The following is a 15498-nucleotide window of genomic DNA, read 5'->3' on the forward strand; positions in this document are numbered from 1 at the left end:
GATTGCTTCCCACATTATTTGTATTTAGAAGTAAGGATTGGCAATAGGTTTATTAGTACAGGCCCTTTTATTTCGGCAGACTCAACTAGGACTGTGTCATTATTATTTGATGGTCGTAGCTTGCTCCCATCTTTAGATTTACGATTAGACGTTTTTCAAACCCAATTGAGGTTCAATAAACCCTCTTGAACTGTGATCACTTGTGTCTGTCTTACTGTTTGATACCATGCCTTCCTTACAGGTAGGACCACGCCTTATTGGCATATGGTCTATCCTCTTCTGTAATGGCTTGGCAGGTGAAGAACGATGATCTGGAGGGTTGCCCAGAGCAATCCCAGGGGTTACAATTAATTCTAAATCTTCCAGCCATCATCTCTTGTCTTATGCCAAGTTTGTGGAAGTGTTTGATTAAGAGTGAGGGTATGCTGTTGTGAGTGAGAGTTTTACCAAGCTTGGGACACTGTAGTGAGTGTGGTGTTCATGATAAACTCTGTGTGGAGAGAAGGGTGCAGGAGAGTGGGGGATTAGGGGATGCAGTGAATATAGATAGTGGAAAATGAGAGTTAGGAAGTTTGTGAACAGGAGCTAGGAAGGCGTACCAGGAGGGAGAGGAGAGAGAAAGGAGAGGGGAGTGAGGAAGGAGTGTGAGATGATCTGAAGAAGATGGGAGAGATAAGAGAGGCAAAGAGAGGAGGGGTGAGAGAGAGAGGAGAAGATAAGGATGGGTAGGGAACCCTTTGGAAGTCAGAGAGGGTGTAAGGTAGCTAAGGCTACAGCCCTTAGGCCCTCATTGAAAGGCTGGGTTAGAACCAGACAACAGGGGTTAACTGTGTCTAGTGTTTCAGTTTATCCTGTTGTGGAGTTTGGAAACCTGGGCTAGGGTAGAGGGAGCTCATGGAAGGACAAAGTGGGGGGTGGCTAGGGACCCCACTAGTCTGGAATGCCTACCTTTATTCAGCAGGGGAGCCTTTGACATGTGATTATACAATCCCTAAACTCTATATCTGGGTGCTTGACAGGAGTGTCCCGAGAAATTCGACACCCTTTTTATGGGTTTCGGAAACTAAAGAAAATGCTGCGTCCACCCTCTGCATGTGCCCTCGACTTCAGCCCTGAAGCTAACAGAGGGCAAATATACCAACAGACTTCAACACAGAACATCCTGTAGTAGTTAAACACTTGCTGTACATGTTCTATGGCCATGAAGACTGTTTTCAAATCCAACCTGTAGACGGTCTCCTACTTTCATCATCATTAAAAGAGCTAGGCTTGCCAACCCACCGAGCAGTAGAATCCAGTTGGATTTCCAGAGTGGTCAGGTATGCAAATAATCTTCACTGAAAGACAGTGGGCCTCATTACACGTTTGTCGGTCTGGGAATTTTGGTACTGGTAAGCTTGCCAGTACTGTAGTTACCGGACCAGCAAACTACGAGTTGTGCTCACGGGTGCCTTTCTGCCCACCAGTTCTGACCTGGCGGGCAGAGCGGCACCCGCGAGCACAGCATGTCGGATGCACCGTCACCATTCTGAATGGTGCCGGTGCATCCAACCTCCCCATTCCCATTGAGCCCTATTGGTCTCAATGGGAATGGGGAGCATTTTTTTCCGGCGCCTCCGAATGGCTAAATACCGGGTCCGGTGGGCGGGAATGCCCCGGTAATTGCACATTCGCAGGCGCTGGAACTTTTAAGAAATTTGACTGTAGCCTGCCGGTTTCACCGGCAAGGCTACTGCCAAACTTACAATGAGGCCCAGTATATGTATTTTTTTCTCATTTATAGTCATTGTGCATAGCCGCAGTACCTGAAAACTAAGTTGTGCTGTGAATGATTGCTGATGCTCCTGTGTCCACATCAGTGAAGAGGAACAATTATCGCAGACGGATATTTAAGCATTGGCAAAGCCAATATTCTTGACTTTTATGTGGACAGGAGATCTGCATTTTTTAGGACTGCCTGAATGGTACTGCCTGGCCATAAAATGCCAACAGCTGGCAAATGTGCTACTACCTCTGCATATTATGGCAGTGGTCTGGCAAATGCATATCTAATGTATATACTACAGCCAAAATGATTGGCTTTGTCAGTGCGTGCTTTCAAAAGGAATTCAGTGCAAGGAAACTATGCAGGGACACAGTGGGCCTCATTAGGAGTATGGCGGTAAGGCAACAACGGTGCCGGTATCGCTACCGGCACCGTTGCTACCATACCGCCATACTAGGACCTGTGCTCGCGGGTGCCTTTGCAGCCACCTGATCTGACCAGGAGGCCGTACCTGCACTCCGCGAGCAGAACATGATGGTAGCAACGGTACCGTTATAAACGGTACTGCTGCTACCATTTTCCCCATTCCCACTGAGCCCTATGGGGGCTCAAATGGGAATGGGGACGTACCGGCTCCGGCACCTGCGCAAGGGGAATTACTGGGTCTGCCGAGGTCAGAATGGATCGGTGATTCCCCTTTCGCGGGTGCCAGAGCCAGATGCGAGTTTGGGGGTAGCCATGCCGGTAAAACCGGCAAGGCTACCTCCAACCTCGTAATGAGGCCCAATGACTATTTATATATTAAGTGGCTGAAGGCACACTTGTTTAAGACAGCTTATTACACCAGGAGCTGGTTGATAGATGCAATTAAGCCATTACCTTTCAGAAGGCTGCTCAGAAAGCACAATGCAAGACTTGGGCGTGAAGGGGCACTAGCATGGCCATTGCCAGTCATTGAGTGGGTACATTTCCAAACAACACTTACAGGCTGTGTATCCCTACTCAGAGCTTTCCTATCTTCACTTAACATAACAATAGTTTTGGATTGTAGGCAGCATTTTAAGGACCACCGAATGGCTAAAAGTATTATCGCATACCGGCACGTTACCGCACAGGCACACTGCCAAGTTTGGTGGTGGGGTGGCTGGAATGACCTGCAGCACCCAGCTGCCAGTAATTTCCGGCACTGCACCACCAGCAGCACCGGTATTTCCGGTGCTGGTAATACCAGCAATAATACCAGAAATTCCTCCCATGGAGTCCTATAGGACTTAATGGAATGGGGAATACCCACCGTTACCGGCACTTGTAATCTGTGGGGTAATTCAGTTAGACCAAGTTCCGGTAACAGTAATACCGTTTGGTGTCATCATACCACTAAACTTCTAATGAGGTCCATAGTAAACATATTTTTCTTTCATTAAAACTTTACAATAATTCCTTCCCATGATAATTGCCAGGCAGGTTTGGCAGGATATATTTTTTTCTAAATGCTCGCGTGGTGTACAGTACAGAGGTACACCTCATGACTTACCTGTGGTTTTTTCCTCTCCAAACATATCAAAGGAAATCCTTCCCGTCGGCCCAGCATCAGCAGGGGCGCGCTCATGTTGGGGGAGAGGGGCGCTGCTGAAGGTGTCCAGCATCACCGTGCGCTGGTCCGCTGAGCCAGATATCAGCACGTTGTCGATCGCCCAGTCATTCTGATCCAGGCCGTCATGTTTGGGCTGCCACCAGCGGAACCGCGTTCCCACCGTCCGGGCTTCCATAGGCAGAAGAATGTTCACAAAGCTAAGAAGGAACCGCAATTGACAAACATCACAGTCAGACTTTAGAAAGAAGACATGACTCTGGATATAGAAATTGGGAAACTGGATTTTTTAGGAATTATGTATTTGAACCTTCTAATTCAGCTCCCTTTATAGAAGCTGTGCAAGTGAACACTTCCTCAACTTCAGCTATACAAGACACGAGTAGAAAGGCAATGCAAACATGAGGATTCCCATAATCCCATACCCTTTAAGAATTAGGCTTAGAAATGTGGTATCTGCTCAGAGCTGCTTCATCTGAGCAATTTAGCTTCAATTAGGGAGGACAAAAATCCTCAAAGCAACACACAGACACGCTCACCCACCCACACAGAAACACACCCACCTACACAGACCATTAGCAACACTGTGGATGTGTGGGACTAATGGTAGAGATTTATGCTACATTTACATATAGGCCCATGTCATAACTATCAGAACAGAGTTTGATCCTTAAACTCAATCCGTTGTTAATAACAAAATCTAAATTCACTTGACTTTACATTATTCATTAAGAGATCTGGCATACTGATAACCAGTGCAAACAGCCATTCACAGTTAAGTGAGTGCATATGTAATACGTTATATGTACACACACACACACACAAACACGCACGCTTGCTAGTTGACAGGACCTACTTTTGGCTTTTCATAAAACATTGTCCGTTCCTTATTTAATCTGCGACCAATATCCAGTAATTCTCATGTCGGTGCTAGGTATACAGAGAAAGTATCCGGTTGGAGGGTCACCCATGCACATCCTTTCTTGAGTGTCACCTGTTGCCTCAGCCTGCATACTCACTGTCCACCCCCAGACACAGTCCAAGCATTTGAGTTTGCCACACAGCAAGGACTCTCAAACCCTGCAAATATAGTCATCCCAACAAACTTGATTTCCCCGGCCTTCCCTCACCATCTTAGAACCAGCACCAAGGGACTCCAGAGGAGGTGAGCACTGTCCTTTAAACATTTAAAGTTCTCAATGATCTTACAATACTACCTTGGAATTTAGCAAGAGTAAAGTGCAAAATCTTTGATTCGGAATGGCATACATCCCTGGAAGGATTCCAGGGGATCTGCTTCCGGGAAACATGGTTGAACGGAGATTTCCCAAAGGCAGGATATGCCAATTACTTTGAGCTGGCTGTACCAAGTCCCAAAGTCAGACCGAGTGGAGGGCTGGTGATGTGGGTGAGCACTAAGCTAAACGTTGGGATTGAAAAAATAGAGACCAACTCAAAGGATATACTACCTCTAAAACTGAAATTCCTAAAGGAGATTCTGTTCATTTATAATCTATACGTGTGCACTGGTAAAAATGGCAACATTGCTAAGGTCCTGCGAGAACTTGAGAACCTGATTAGTAACTATGAAGCTAATGATATTAAGAGATTACCCACACAGAAAGTCATGTCGGGAGATTTCAACACTCAGATGGAGCCTCTCCCTTTACTTACCAACCTCCCAAACGATGAAGACTCTATTTAGGGTAAACGCGAGTTAGAATGCCCTTTTCTCAAATGCAGCTACTGTCAAGGGAAGGAAATACCTCCTAATTCATCCTATACATTGGGCTTGCAATGGACGACTCCCCGGTGATCGCCCATCAGCACCAACATTTAGAAGTGGGCCACAGATCCATTGCATAGATTAAATATTATTGGAAGTGACTAATTGGGATGCTGGGAAATCATTGGAAGTAATCGCCCGTACAGAGAGTGACCATGATCCTGCATGTATGAAATGAGCTGGAGGCCTATATTTTGAATCGATTTTTAGAACTGATCTTCACTCATTGGACATAGTCCTCTCGAAAAATAGAAGAGAATTCAATGGGTAGAGTTAAATTATGAGAGCAATGCTCGGAGGATCTTTTGAAGCAGTTCTCCCAATACTTCATTTAGCTTTAGTATCAGAAAGTATAACCCCAAATCTTTTAGAAATCATCTACTGTAATCTGCTAGTATCTATAAATCCCATAGTTAACAAAGGAAATCAACAATCCACAATACATGGTATGATTCAGAATGTAGATCAACCAGGAGGGACCGCCTGAGAGAGATTAAAGCCAAAAGATCCCCAGAGCGGATTTCTGTCTCAAGGCGTATTAACAAAGATCTGGTAAATAGGGAAAAAAGCAGCAGAAGAAGCACGATGGGAGGCATTGAAAACAGCTACATAACATAAACCACCCAGGTATTTTGGAATCTCATCTCAGCTATACAATCAAGCTCATCCCGAAACTGTGAGGTGGAACCTTTTATAACTAAAGATACATGGTTACAGCATTTTTGCACCCTTTATGCATCTAATGCAGAGGAGGGTGTTGCTGTGCCAGCGCCAATGGAGGCGTACTATGCCCCCCTCGAATTTAGTGTATAAGAAACACAGAGGGCCTTAAACTCTTTAAGGAAAGGAAAAGGTCTGGGTATCGATAAGATGCCCATCGATCTTTTCAAAGAAGATGGAAATATCTGGCACCGTATACTCGCTTGGTTTTTTAACCACCTAAGTAGTACTGATTATGTTCCCTCCAGTTGGCAAACGGCTGAAATTGTCCCGATTTTTGAAAAAGGCAGCAGACTATTACCATCAAACTATAGACTTTGTAATTGTAATGGGTTATTATAACTGCTTAATACCCAGAGGTTTCTAAATGCGGACCTGGGGATTGAACCTGTGTTGCTCAGCATTATCTTACTTCCAATGTGAGCACGTTTCCCCGGAGCTATCCTCCCGAAACGTATGAGCCTGATTGATGGCCTTTCGAATGTACACATGTATCCCGTCTTGAGAGTTGGGTAGAGGATAGTGGTATAATCTCAGATCAAAAGTGGCCTGAGCACCATAGACCAGGATTTTTGCCTTTATTCAATTTTAAGCAAGTAAGTGTCCTATAAAAAGGAACCACTGTTCCTCTTCTTTATGGATTTCAAATCCATGGTCGGTCTACTTGATCGAGCAATGTTATGGGACATCTTAAAATTCCAACTGAATTTTAGCCCTATACAGAAACTTTATGAGAATAATAGAGCGGCAGTAAGATGTGGGCAAGCAGGGGGAAAGAACACGATCATTCCCAGTGACCACCAGAGTTTGACAGGGGTGCATCCTTGCACCTCTACTCTTTCTAATCTATGTGAATGACCTGATCCTAAGAATTTCATCTTTAAGTATAGACTAGGATTGGCAATTGTAAAGTTAGTATTTTGATATAAGTGGACGACACAGTCTTAATCTTAAGGACAAAAATGGGTATCCAAAAACAGATAGCAACACTTATATTTCTGTAAAGAGAGAAGTCTGTTAATTAATCACTCCAAAACGGTTGTAATGTTGTGTAATTCTACATGTACAATTAAAACAACCATTTCTTTCGATATGGAATGGCTTGCGCAAGTCCATTCCTACGATTACCTATGCATACGGTTCCAAGATAACGTAAAATGGACTGGCCAAGTAGCCAAGAGTGTGCTCGCCCTGAATAAGTGATCAGGAACGATCCACACATTAAATCTACAAACAGGCCATCGCCTCCCCTTAACAGTTTTGGATGTGTACTGAGCCAAGGGCAGGTGAGCTGCCCTTTACAGATGTGAGATTTTGGGTCAGAGTGATACCTTTGCTTTGTCGGCAGTGGAAAACTCATTTGTAAAGAAAACACTTAACCTCCTCCAGTACACCAACAGTACCGCTTATGATGGAAACAGGGGTGAGAGTTGTTAGATACATGGCATCAAGTAAACCTTTATTTTATTGCTTTTCATGAATAAAATCAACAATTTAGCTTTTTATAAAGGCATCTTTTTTGATGTAGTCGATTCCACTAATGGGAAATCATGGAAATGGCATAAACATATATGAAACGTATTAGATAAAATAGGGTCTTTTCTCAGACAAAGGTGCAATAACAGATGAAATTATGGGGACGATCAAGGTCTCAACTTGATATTTTATACTAGGAAGCCCTGATCTTCGAGTCTGTTAATCTCGCAACCTTTCCAGACTACTTAATATTTAAGTTTAACATGGCCCCTGAATCCTAGCTAAAAGATATGTATCTGAGTCAGAAGAGAGCACTTTAAATAAAATTCAGATTCAACGTTTTGCCAGTGGCCCAACTAACTTATAAATGGCCCCATGATTCTTCCAAGGGTTGCATATTTTCCACCTCAGAAGTTGAATCTGACGTTCGTTTTTTTCCTGCTTTGCCTGGCATACGCCAGTTTGACAAAGAGATGGCTCTATCCCGTCGTCGTTAAATATTATACCCTCTCCCTAACCAATGCATTTGTCCTGTGTAAAATGGCTAACAGGACGTAGTATACGTTTTTTAAACAAGGCATGGAGAATCCATTTTAAACGCTAGCAATTAATTTTAGCAATAGAAACTATGGGCCTCATTACGTGTGGCAAGGGTGCCGGTAAGCTCACTGGCACCCTTCTTTTCGGCCTGCCACACTACAAGTCAGCCTGCCGCGGCTGCTGCGCCCAACAGGTCTGACCCTGCTGGGCGCAGCAGCCCCGGCAGGCACAGTCACCATGAAAGCACCGCCAGCAACGGGTTCTGACGCTTCCTAGTCCCCGTACCCATGGAGTCCTATCGGACTTCATGGGAATGGGGACTTACAAAATCCGGTGGCACTGGGAAGTCAGGCGCCGGATTCAGTGTTACCGCCAGCCTCGTAATGAGGCCTTATGCTTGTGATTTTAGTTCATGGATGATGTCTTGCTTGTGCCATATGACGATGTTTTAGTGTATATTTATTGTAATTCTACTTGTATATAGTTGATGTGCTTTGTACTATGATTTCATGGGCATTGGCCAGAAATGAAGCTGATTGATGACGATGATGATGATGGTGTTAATAGTCATAGATTATACTGCCTGTGAGTGGAGGGACTGATACTCCCGCCCCTTTTCCTCTACCCAAAACAAGTACGTGTAAGCCCACCGCTTATAGATTCACTGCTTGCTTTTTTTGTCTGCATCTTCACATGGTCAAGCTTAGTGTTAGGATCATTGCTGGGATCTGTGTTTGAGTTTGGATCAAGATTTGGGTAAGGGTTTAGTTTACTGTTAGATCTAATGTTGGGGCAAGGGATCTTCAGGATAGGAAGACAAATATGGCTAAGAAAAGAGGGGGTTTACAGTGTTTCTCTCCCTTTAATGATACAGTGAATTGTAGAGGAAGCAGAGGGGTGTGGGGTTAGGGACGGGATTTGGGTAAAAGTTGACTTTTGTGTTCCAGTTAAGGGTAGGGGTAAGGAAAGGATTAGGGGTAAGAGGACAGGACAGAGTCAGCTGTAAGCTAAAGGCAAGGTATATGGTTACGGTTAGCTTTAAGGTTTAGGTTAAGGGTGGGGTAGGTGAAAGAACATGGGTTACTAAAGAAGAGAATTCATGGGAAGCCTCACTTTGTCATGATGAAATGCATTTCAGAAGAAGTGAAGGACAGAAGAAGTATCACTACAAAATACCGAAAATAAAACAGCACATATACTATTACATAGCGGAAATGCTGCATCCCTGTTTTGTCGCACCGAAAAGTAGGGGTTGCTGGGGCGTCCCCTGCTTCCCTTCCTGCCGTAAATATGCCACGCAGGGTTCGGGGGCTGCAGGGGTGTACCTCGAATCTTAGGGACAGTTTGCAACCAGATGCCAATAAAGTTGACAAAAATGCAACACAAGCAGTCTCGCAGGAGTTTCCGACCACTCGTGGAGTAAGGGAATCATGTCGGCTCAAGAGGAAGCAGTCAAAGAGGTAAGGTTAAGTGTGAGGCAGTTAGAACATGTACACTTTTACAGCGCATTATCTGCTTTTCGGACATTTCAGTTTCGGGATTTTCGTATGTGGTATTTTGGGACTCGTGGTGATCACATAGATCCCAGAAGAAGTCAAGCTAAGAAGAGCTAAACGTGACAAAGTGAAGGCGCGGTGAAGGGAATGCAGGAGAAGTAAACACATGCATCCAGAGGGAACTTGTTCGCCAAGCACAGATGAGGGTGCTGCAGAATGTGTGTAGGTAAGAGACTGGAGGAGAGTCTTGGGCTAACAAAAGGAAATACATTTTAAAGAAGATTCATAGGACGGACACACAGCAGAATGGTGCAAGAGGTAGAGGACATGTATGTGGTTGGTCGCGGAGCAGGCAGAAGAAAGCACTGGCTGGGTGGACGTGGAGGCCATTTTCTGTCCTTCAGCACCATCTTCCTTTGACTTACCCGAGCATGCAGCACGGCCGGCTCGTCTGCCAAATGCTCTCATCACCCACTCCGACCTGGAACAAATGATCAAAAACACTACCTGTGCAAATGGAGGAAAGCGCGAGAGAAATAGCACACGTTTCCACACAATCCCTGCGGGCACTGCCAGGTCCCTTGGACATACTCAGGTTTGCTGTACTGCTCAAAGAATATCTCCATGAGAAGGATCCAGGAAATGCCTCCGTTCACCGAGTACTCAAGCAGCACGCCCTGGTTACGGTGAGTTGGCGAGATGAGACAGCCGTACATGAAGTAAAACTGGATGAACTCGGCGTTGGTGAGGTTCAGGTCCACCGTGACCAGCAGGCGGCTGCAGCCCTGGAGGGAGAAACAGCGAGAGTGAGTTGATCTGAATGTGGATTGGGGCATTTGGTTCAAGACAAGGGTTGTCCCTTTGTTGCTAAGCTAAATGCTTTGCTGAAGAGGACACCAGAGCACTATTGTACGGCAGTTATCACACTGATACAAATATACAAGTGAAACCTCTTTCAGGTAGTCCCATTACCACATGCCACACGCAGTAGATTAATCGAATGGAGTGTGCATTCAATTCTATAGTGGGCCATTTATATTATAATGCACTATTAGTGTTATCTGGGCGCATGTACCGACTGAAAGCAAAGCTGAATGGAGAGAAGCTGCAGCTCTTGGCGTGTCCCATGCTGCAACTCGAGGAAAAGCTACTTGGTGCATTAACTCTGCACTTTCCAACACCTCTAAACACTACATAGCTAGAAGGTACTCACTGACTTGCTTGAGATGGCATTGGACGACTATGTCAGCCACCAAGAGGGATCCTCAGTGATCGATCATATCCTCATGATGCACAGCTGAGGGAGGAAATGTGTCTGCACGTGACACCACTCATAATCAGTGAGTTCTCAAATCAGTCATCACTCACAGGCAGGAGGCAGTGCTCACAGGGGACAACTAAAGTCTTGAGGCCCCTCACAGCCCAGAGGAGAATTAACTTGCATGCTGCTTTACTTTCCAAAAAACAACACACATCCCAACTGTGAAATGATCCATCACACCACATGTTCATGCCAATTACTATGAGAATAATTCAGATTTAGAGCCAAAGCGCCAGATTCTCGAAACCTTTTTGGCGCACGTATTGAGATGCGCTATCGCATCCCATCACGTGCACCAAATAAAAGCTGTGCTCTATGCACAAACGGCATAGGGATGTGTATAACATGCATGTGCACATTCACGTGGCATCTTAGACACACTTTTCGTGCTTGCACAAATAAGGGGACATGTCTGCACATTTGATGCACTTTAAAATGCACTGAAAAAAAGCATAACCCTGCACCGGATTAAAAATAGGTGCAGTGGGACGCACATCCCATTACAGGACCACTCCAGATCCTGTCACACATTATTTTTTAAGTACAACAGCTGCGGTATGAACCACTGCTGTCCCACTTGCATTTCTACCCCTTAAACACAAATAGAAATAATTTGGTTCTTTTCACATTTCATTGTGATGGTCCCTTTAAGGGCGAATCACTTTAAAATGCACTCAGAGCTCCTGCGGGTGTGCAGAAAGCCTGCAATGCATTAGTGTTGGGAGCGTGTGCAAGGGGACTGGCCCAGTAGAGTATCAAAATTTGGGGGCCCCCCTGCGAGCCATGCTGAGGGTCCCCCCAAACTCAGAAACAAATCACGGGTTGCGCCACTCTCTGGGCCGGCCTAGATGACCACGCTTGCGCAATACGTACAAACATGCTGCTGAAGGGGTTATTTCCGCACACTGCACTAGGAGAAAGATATACGTATGTGTTTTAATGCAATTTACAGCACACTTTCAGAGAAAAATTGGCTATAAAGCCACAGTGTTTGCAATTGTTTTGTAGGGTAACATCAATCCACTACACGCAAGTCAACAACAGCGCACAGGAACATTAATACGTTGCTATTAAAAATGCCATGGCACAATGAAAACATGTCCAACTGGCTGCACAATGTAGACCAGTGTAGACACGTAATGACATTACAGTAAAGCATGCCAGGCCACATTTAGACATACCTAGACTGGCTGCACCAAAATGGCAGTCGAAGCAATAATACTCATCAAGAAGAGAGCACACATTCAAGCCTGCGTCTCTGTGGCCTGTAACATTGCCGAACTCTTTAAAATCTGCAAGGAACTGGCCAATCCTGTTGCAGTCTCTACCTCTCCTGTTCATTCCCAGGCACTCTGTATGGCTTTGGCCTCTCACTTCTCTGCTAGAACTCAGGAATCTATATCCCTTTTCCCGATCCCTCCTTGTCAGCCCAAGTTTGTGTAGTCTGTTCACCATTACCGCTCTCGCTTTGGTTGAACAATGTTACGGTTAAAGCAATCCACTGCTGAATGTGCACTCCTAATTCTTGTTTTTGCTCTCCCAACACCTTTTCCCATACTCCAGTTTCAGCTGCTGCCCATTTCTTCAGGTCTCCCCACCATCTATCAACACTTGGTCCTCTGGTGGCTTTCCATTGCATAGCTATGCTACGCTTAGCCAATACAAAGATTACATTTTTGATCTTACCCATGGTTTTTTGCTTAGTGCTTCTCTTAAAGAGTTCCAACATGCATACCTCTGGGGGTTGGATTTCAAGGGTAATGCCTCCTGGGGCCACTCTGTTTGCCACGCCCTTCCAAAATGCTCTCCATGACCATCAGTCTGGCTTCAGAGCTGCCAGAGCCACGGAAACTGCTCTCCTGTACACCCATGACGACCTGCTCTCTAACCTTGATTCCAGCATTGCTTCTGTCCTCATCCTCCTTGATCTTTCCTCTGCTTTTGATGCGGTCAACCACGCCATCCAGATAAATCGACTCATTGAGAACCTTGGCATCACGCATCAGGCCCTGGAGTGGCTGAGGCTGACCTCCTTCCTCTTGGAACGCCCCTCCCAGTCCAACTTGGTCCCTTTCTCTCCACCACCTCTGACTCTCTCTCTCTCTCTCTCTCTCTCTCTCTCTCTAACTGTGGCATTCCCCAGGGCTCTACCTCAGAGCCCTGGATCTCTTTAGGCTGGTCTACTGCAAGAGCCTCTTCCTCAATCTGCCTTCCCCTACTCTCCACCCTCTGCAACTAATTCAGAACAGGACTGCAAGACTTATCCCTGGCCTCAAGCCCAAGGACAGTATCTCTCCAGCCCTGAAATCTCTCCACTGGCTCCCAGTGGATGAAAGGATCAAGTTCAAGACCCTTTGCATTGTCCGCAAGGCTAGCTGGGGCTGGGGCCCGCACTATATCCAACGCTCGCTTCCAAAATACCTTCCTTCTCGAGCCCTTCGCTCAGCTACCTCCAACTCTCTAAGGCTTAGACGCTTCTCCAGGCAAAGAGGGGGGTTGATCTCGCTCCTCTGCAGGTGCCTCCCTCTGGAATGGCCTCCCTGCCCCTCTCAAGCTTGAGCCGGACCACCTGAAGTTCCGGAAGCAGCTCAAAACGTTCCTCGTCTCCTCTGCTTGCTCACCCCCCCCCCCCACTGCTCCTTGACCTACCTGACCAACATGTGTACTGTACCGACTGGTTGCTTGGCTACCCTCAGAGTCTCACTGAGTCCAGGCTCTTTCTTGATCAGTCACCCTTGCACTGCCTCCGGGCCTACCATGCACGTAGGAGCTGTAACTGTAACCCTACAGCCCCTTGTACTACCCAGAGCCGTGCTGCCCTGGCTGCACTTACTCAGAGCATTGCTGCCCTGTTTTCCTCTCCCCTCTCCCTTGCACTGCCTCCGCCCTTTCCCCCCCCCTTGCACTTCTCGTTCTCGGACTTGCACGATCTGAATGACACAAGGCTTAGTAAGATCATTTGTCTTACATAACATTTAAGCGCTTTGAAACACATTGTGTATAGGCGCTATATAAATAAACGATCATATATCATATATATATTATGTATCATAAACCCCCCCTTACTTCCCTCCCTTGTCGCGCCTAGAAACAATTGTATACAGGCACATTATAAATGACTTATCATATAATATAATTTTATCACAAATGCCCAGAATAATATACAATGCTGCAGTAAGAACCAGCTTGACTGGCAGCACCCAAATGCCAGTCTAGTCAGGTAATTACACTTAGCAGGACTGCTTTATCAGAAATTCACAGTTAAAAAAAGTCAAACCAAAAAGAGGAATGACTAGGCTGGCTGCACCAAAATGCCTCTCTAGCCACTAATACCACATATCATTCCTGCTTAGCCTGGACATGGACGACCATTATGGTTTATCGCACATTCCCACCCCCCACACATCCCCTCTCCCTCCCACCCCTACCCCAACTTTACTACTTGCATGTCAGGGGAGTGACTGGAAGGGTAGAGAGGGAACAGGAGACTGCTCATTCTCACAACAGTCCATACGTGGGTGCTTTCAGACTTAAAGAAGAGAGTAAACTGCTTGTAACATTGAAGCTGCACTAGAATAGTCCCATTAAAATGTGTAAAGAAGTTAGATGCCCCCACACAAATATGTTTGGCCTTCAGCCGTGAAGTTAGCACCACTCCCAACATTTGAAGTGTTAGTCCCCAGAAATGTAGGTTTTGTTGTGCCCCTGAACACAAGCACCCACACCATTCATCATACACACACGCACACCCAGCCATCTGTACATTTAAGTGTGCACTCTTTCACCATACATGCACACCCAGGCAGCCACCAATACCTTTATGTGTGCACCCTTTCATCATACAGGCACACCCAGGCAGCCACCCGTACATTTAAGGGTTCACCCTTTCACCAAAAACTCACACAGGCGGCCACCTATACATTTAAGTGTGCACCCTTTCATCGCACACACGCACACCCAGCCACCTATACATTTAAGTGTGCACCCTTTCACCGCACACACGCACACCCAGCTATCCATATATTTCTGTGCACCCTTTCACCATAGACTCACAAACACACACGTCATGGGGTTGAGGGGAGCCTTATCACTTCAAGAAGAAATTGTTTCTTTTTTTAAGTCACTCTGACTCATAAAGAAATTATTTCCGTTAAGGACAGAACGATTACGGGAATAATTTCTTTATGAAGGCAGAATGACTTCAAAAATAAACTATTTCTTTTTGAAGTCATAGGGTTCCCCCACCACATTACATGGAGGCCTCCAGCGAAGGTCTTCCATGTCATGGGGTGGGGGAGCCCCATGCTTCAAAATGAAAGGTTCTTTTTGTAGTCACTCTTCCTTCATAAAGAGCATGTTTCTGTTATAGAAACAAATGACTGCAGAGTGAATAAAAAAAGAAAAACAAAATAGTGATTTTATTTGTGTTGATTTTTTTTTGTTTAATTGTTTTTACTCCGTGGGTCCCACTCTCAGGACATGTGGTGGCGGGGGCTGTGGGGGCCGCAGTTACGCCAGTGGGCTGGCCAGCACATCATTTGCACTTCTGTACAGCATAGGTTACCTTTGAGAATAAAGTGACCTGCGCATTTCTAAAACAAGGGCAAACAAAGCATCCTCTGCACTTTTTTGCATTTGTGCTTGTTTATGACAATTTGGCTCAATGCATCCAAATGCGTTTAGTGTGGATACTGTGAATCCATGGATTGGCTTTGTTTCCCGCGTGTCCAACTTGGAGATCCCACTGCAGCACTTCTGTTCCATGAAGGTACCTATCAGCACTTCAAAATTAGTGCAGGCGCT

At 45.7% G+C, this 15498-nt stretch overlaps 1 protein-coding gene across 2 annotated transcripts in view; it reads right to left on the reverse strand.

Moving 5' to 3' along the window:
• Positions 1-15498, reverse strand: part of RELN (reelin) — a 2335047-nt gene that overhangs the window by 137377 nt on the left and 2182172 nt on the right. For both annotated transcript variants that reach the window (XM_069628072.1, XM_069628071.1), the window contains exons 49-50: positions 9966-10159; positions 3300-3556 (exon numbers count right to left, since the gene is read on the reverse strand). In XM_069628072.1, coding sequence (XP_069484173.1) covers positions 3300-3556; positions 9966-10159 — 451 coding nt within the window. The remainder of the gene's footprint in view (positions 1-3299; positions 3557-9965; positions 10160-15498) is intronic.

This window comes from Ambystoma mexicanum, chromosome 12 (genome assembly GCF_040938575.1).
Source record: "Ambystoma mexicanum isolate Mex_15411 chromosome 12, UKY_AmexF1_1, whole genome shotgun sequence".
Taxonomy (NCBI): domain Eukaryota; kingdom Metazoa; phylum Chordata; class Amphibia; order Caudata; family Ambystomatidae; genus Ambystoma; species Ambystoma mexicanum.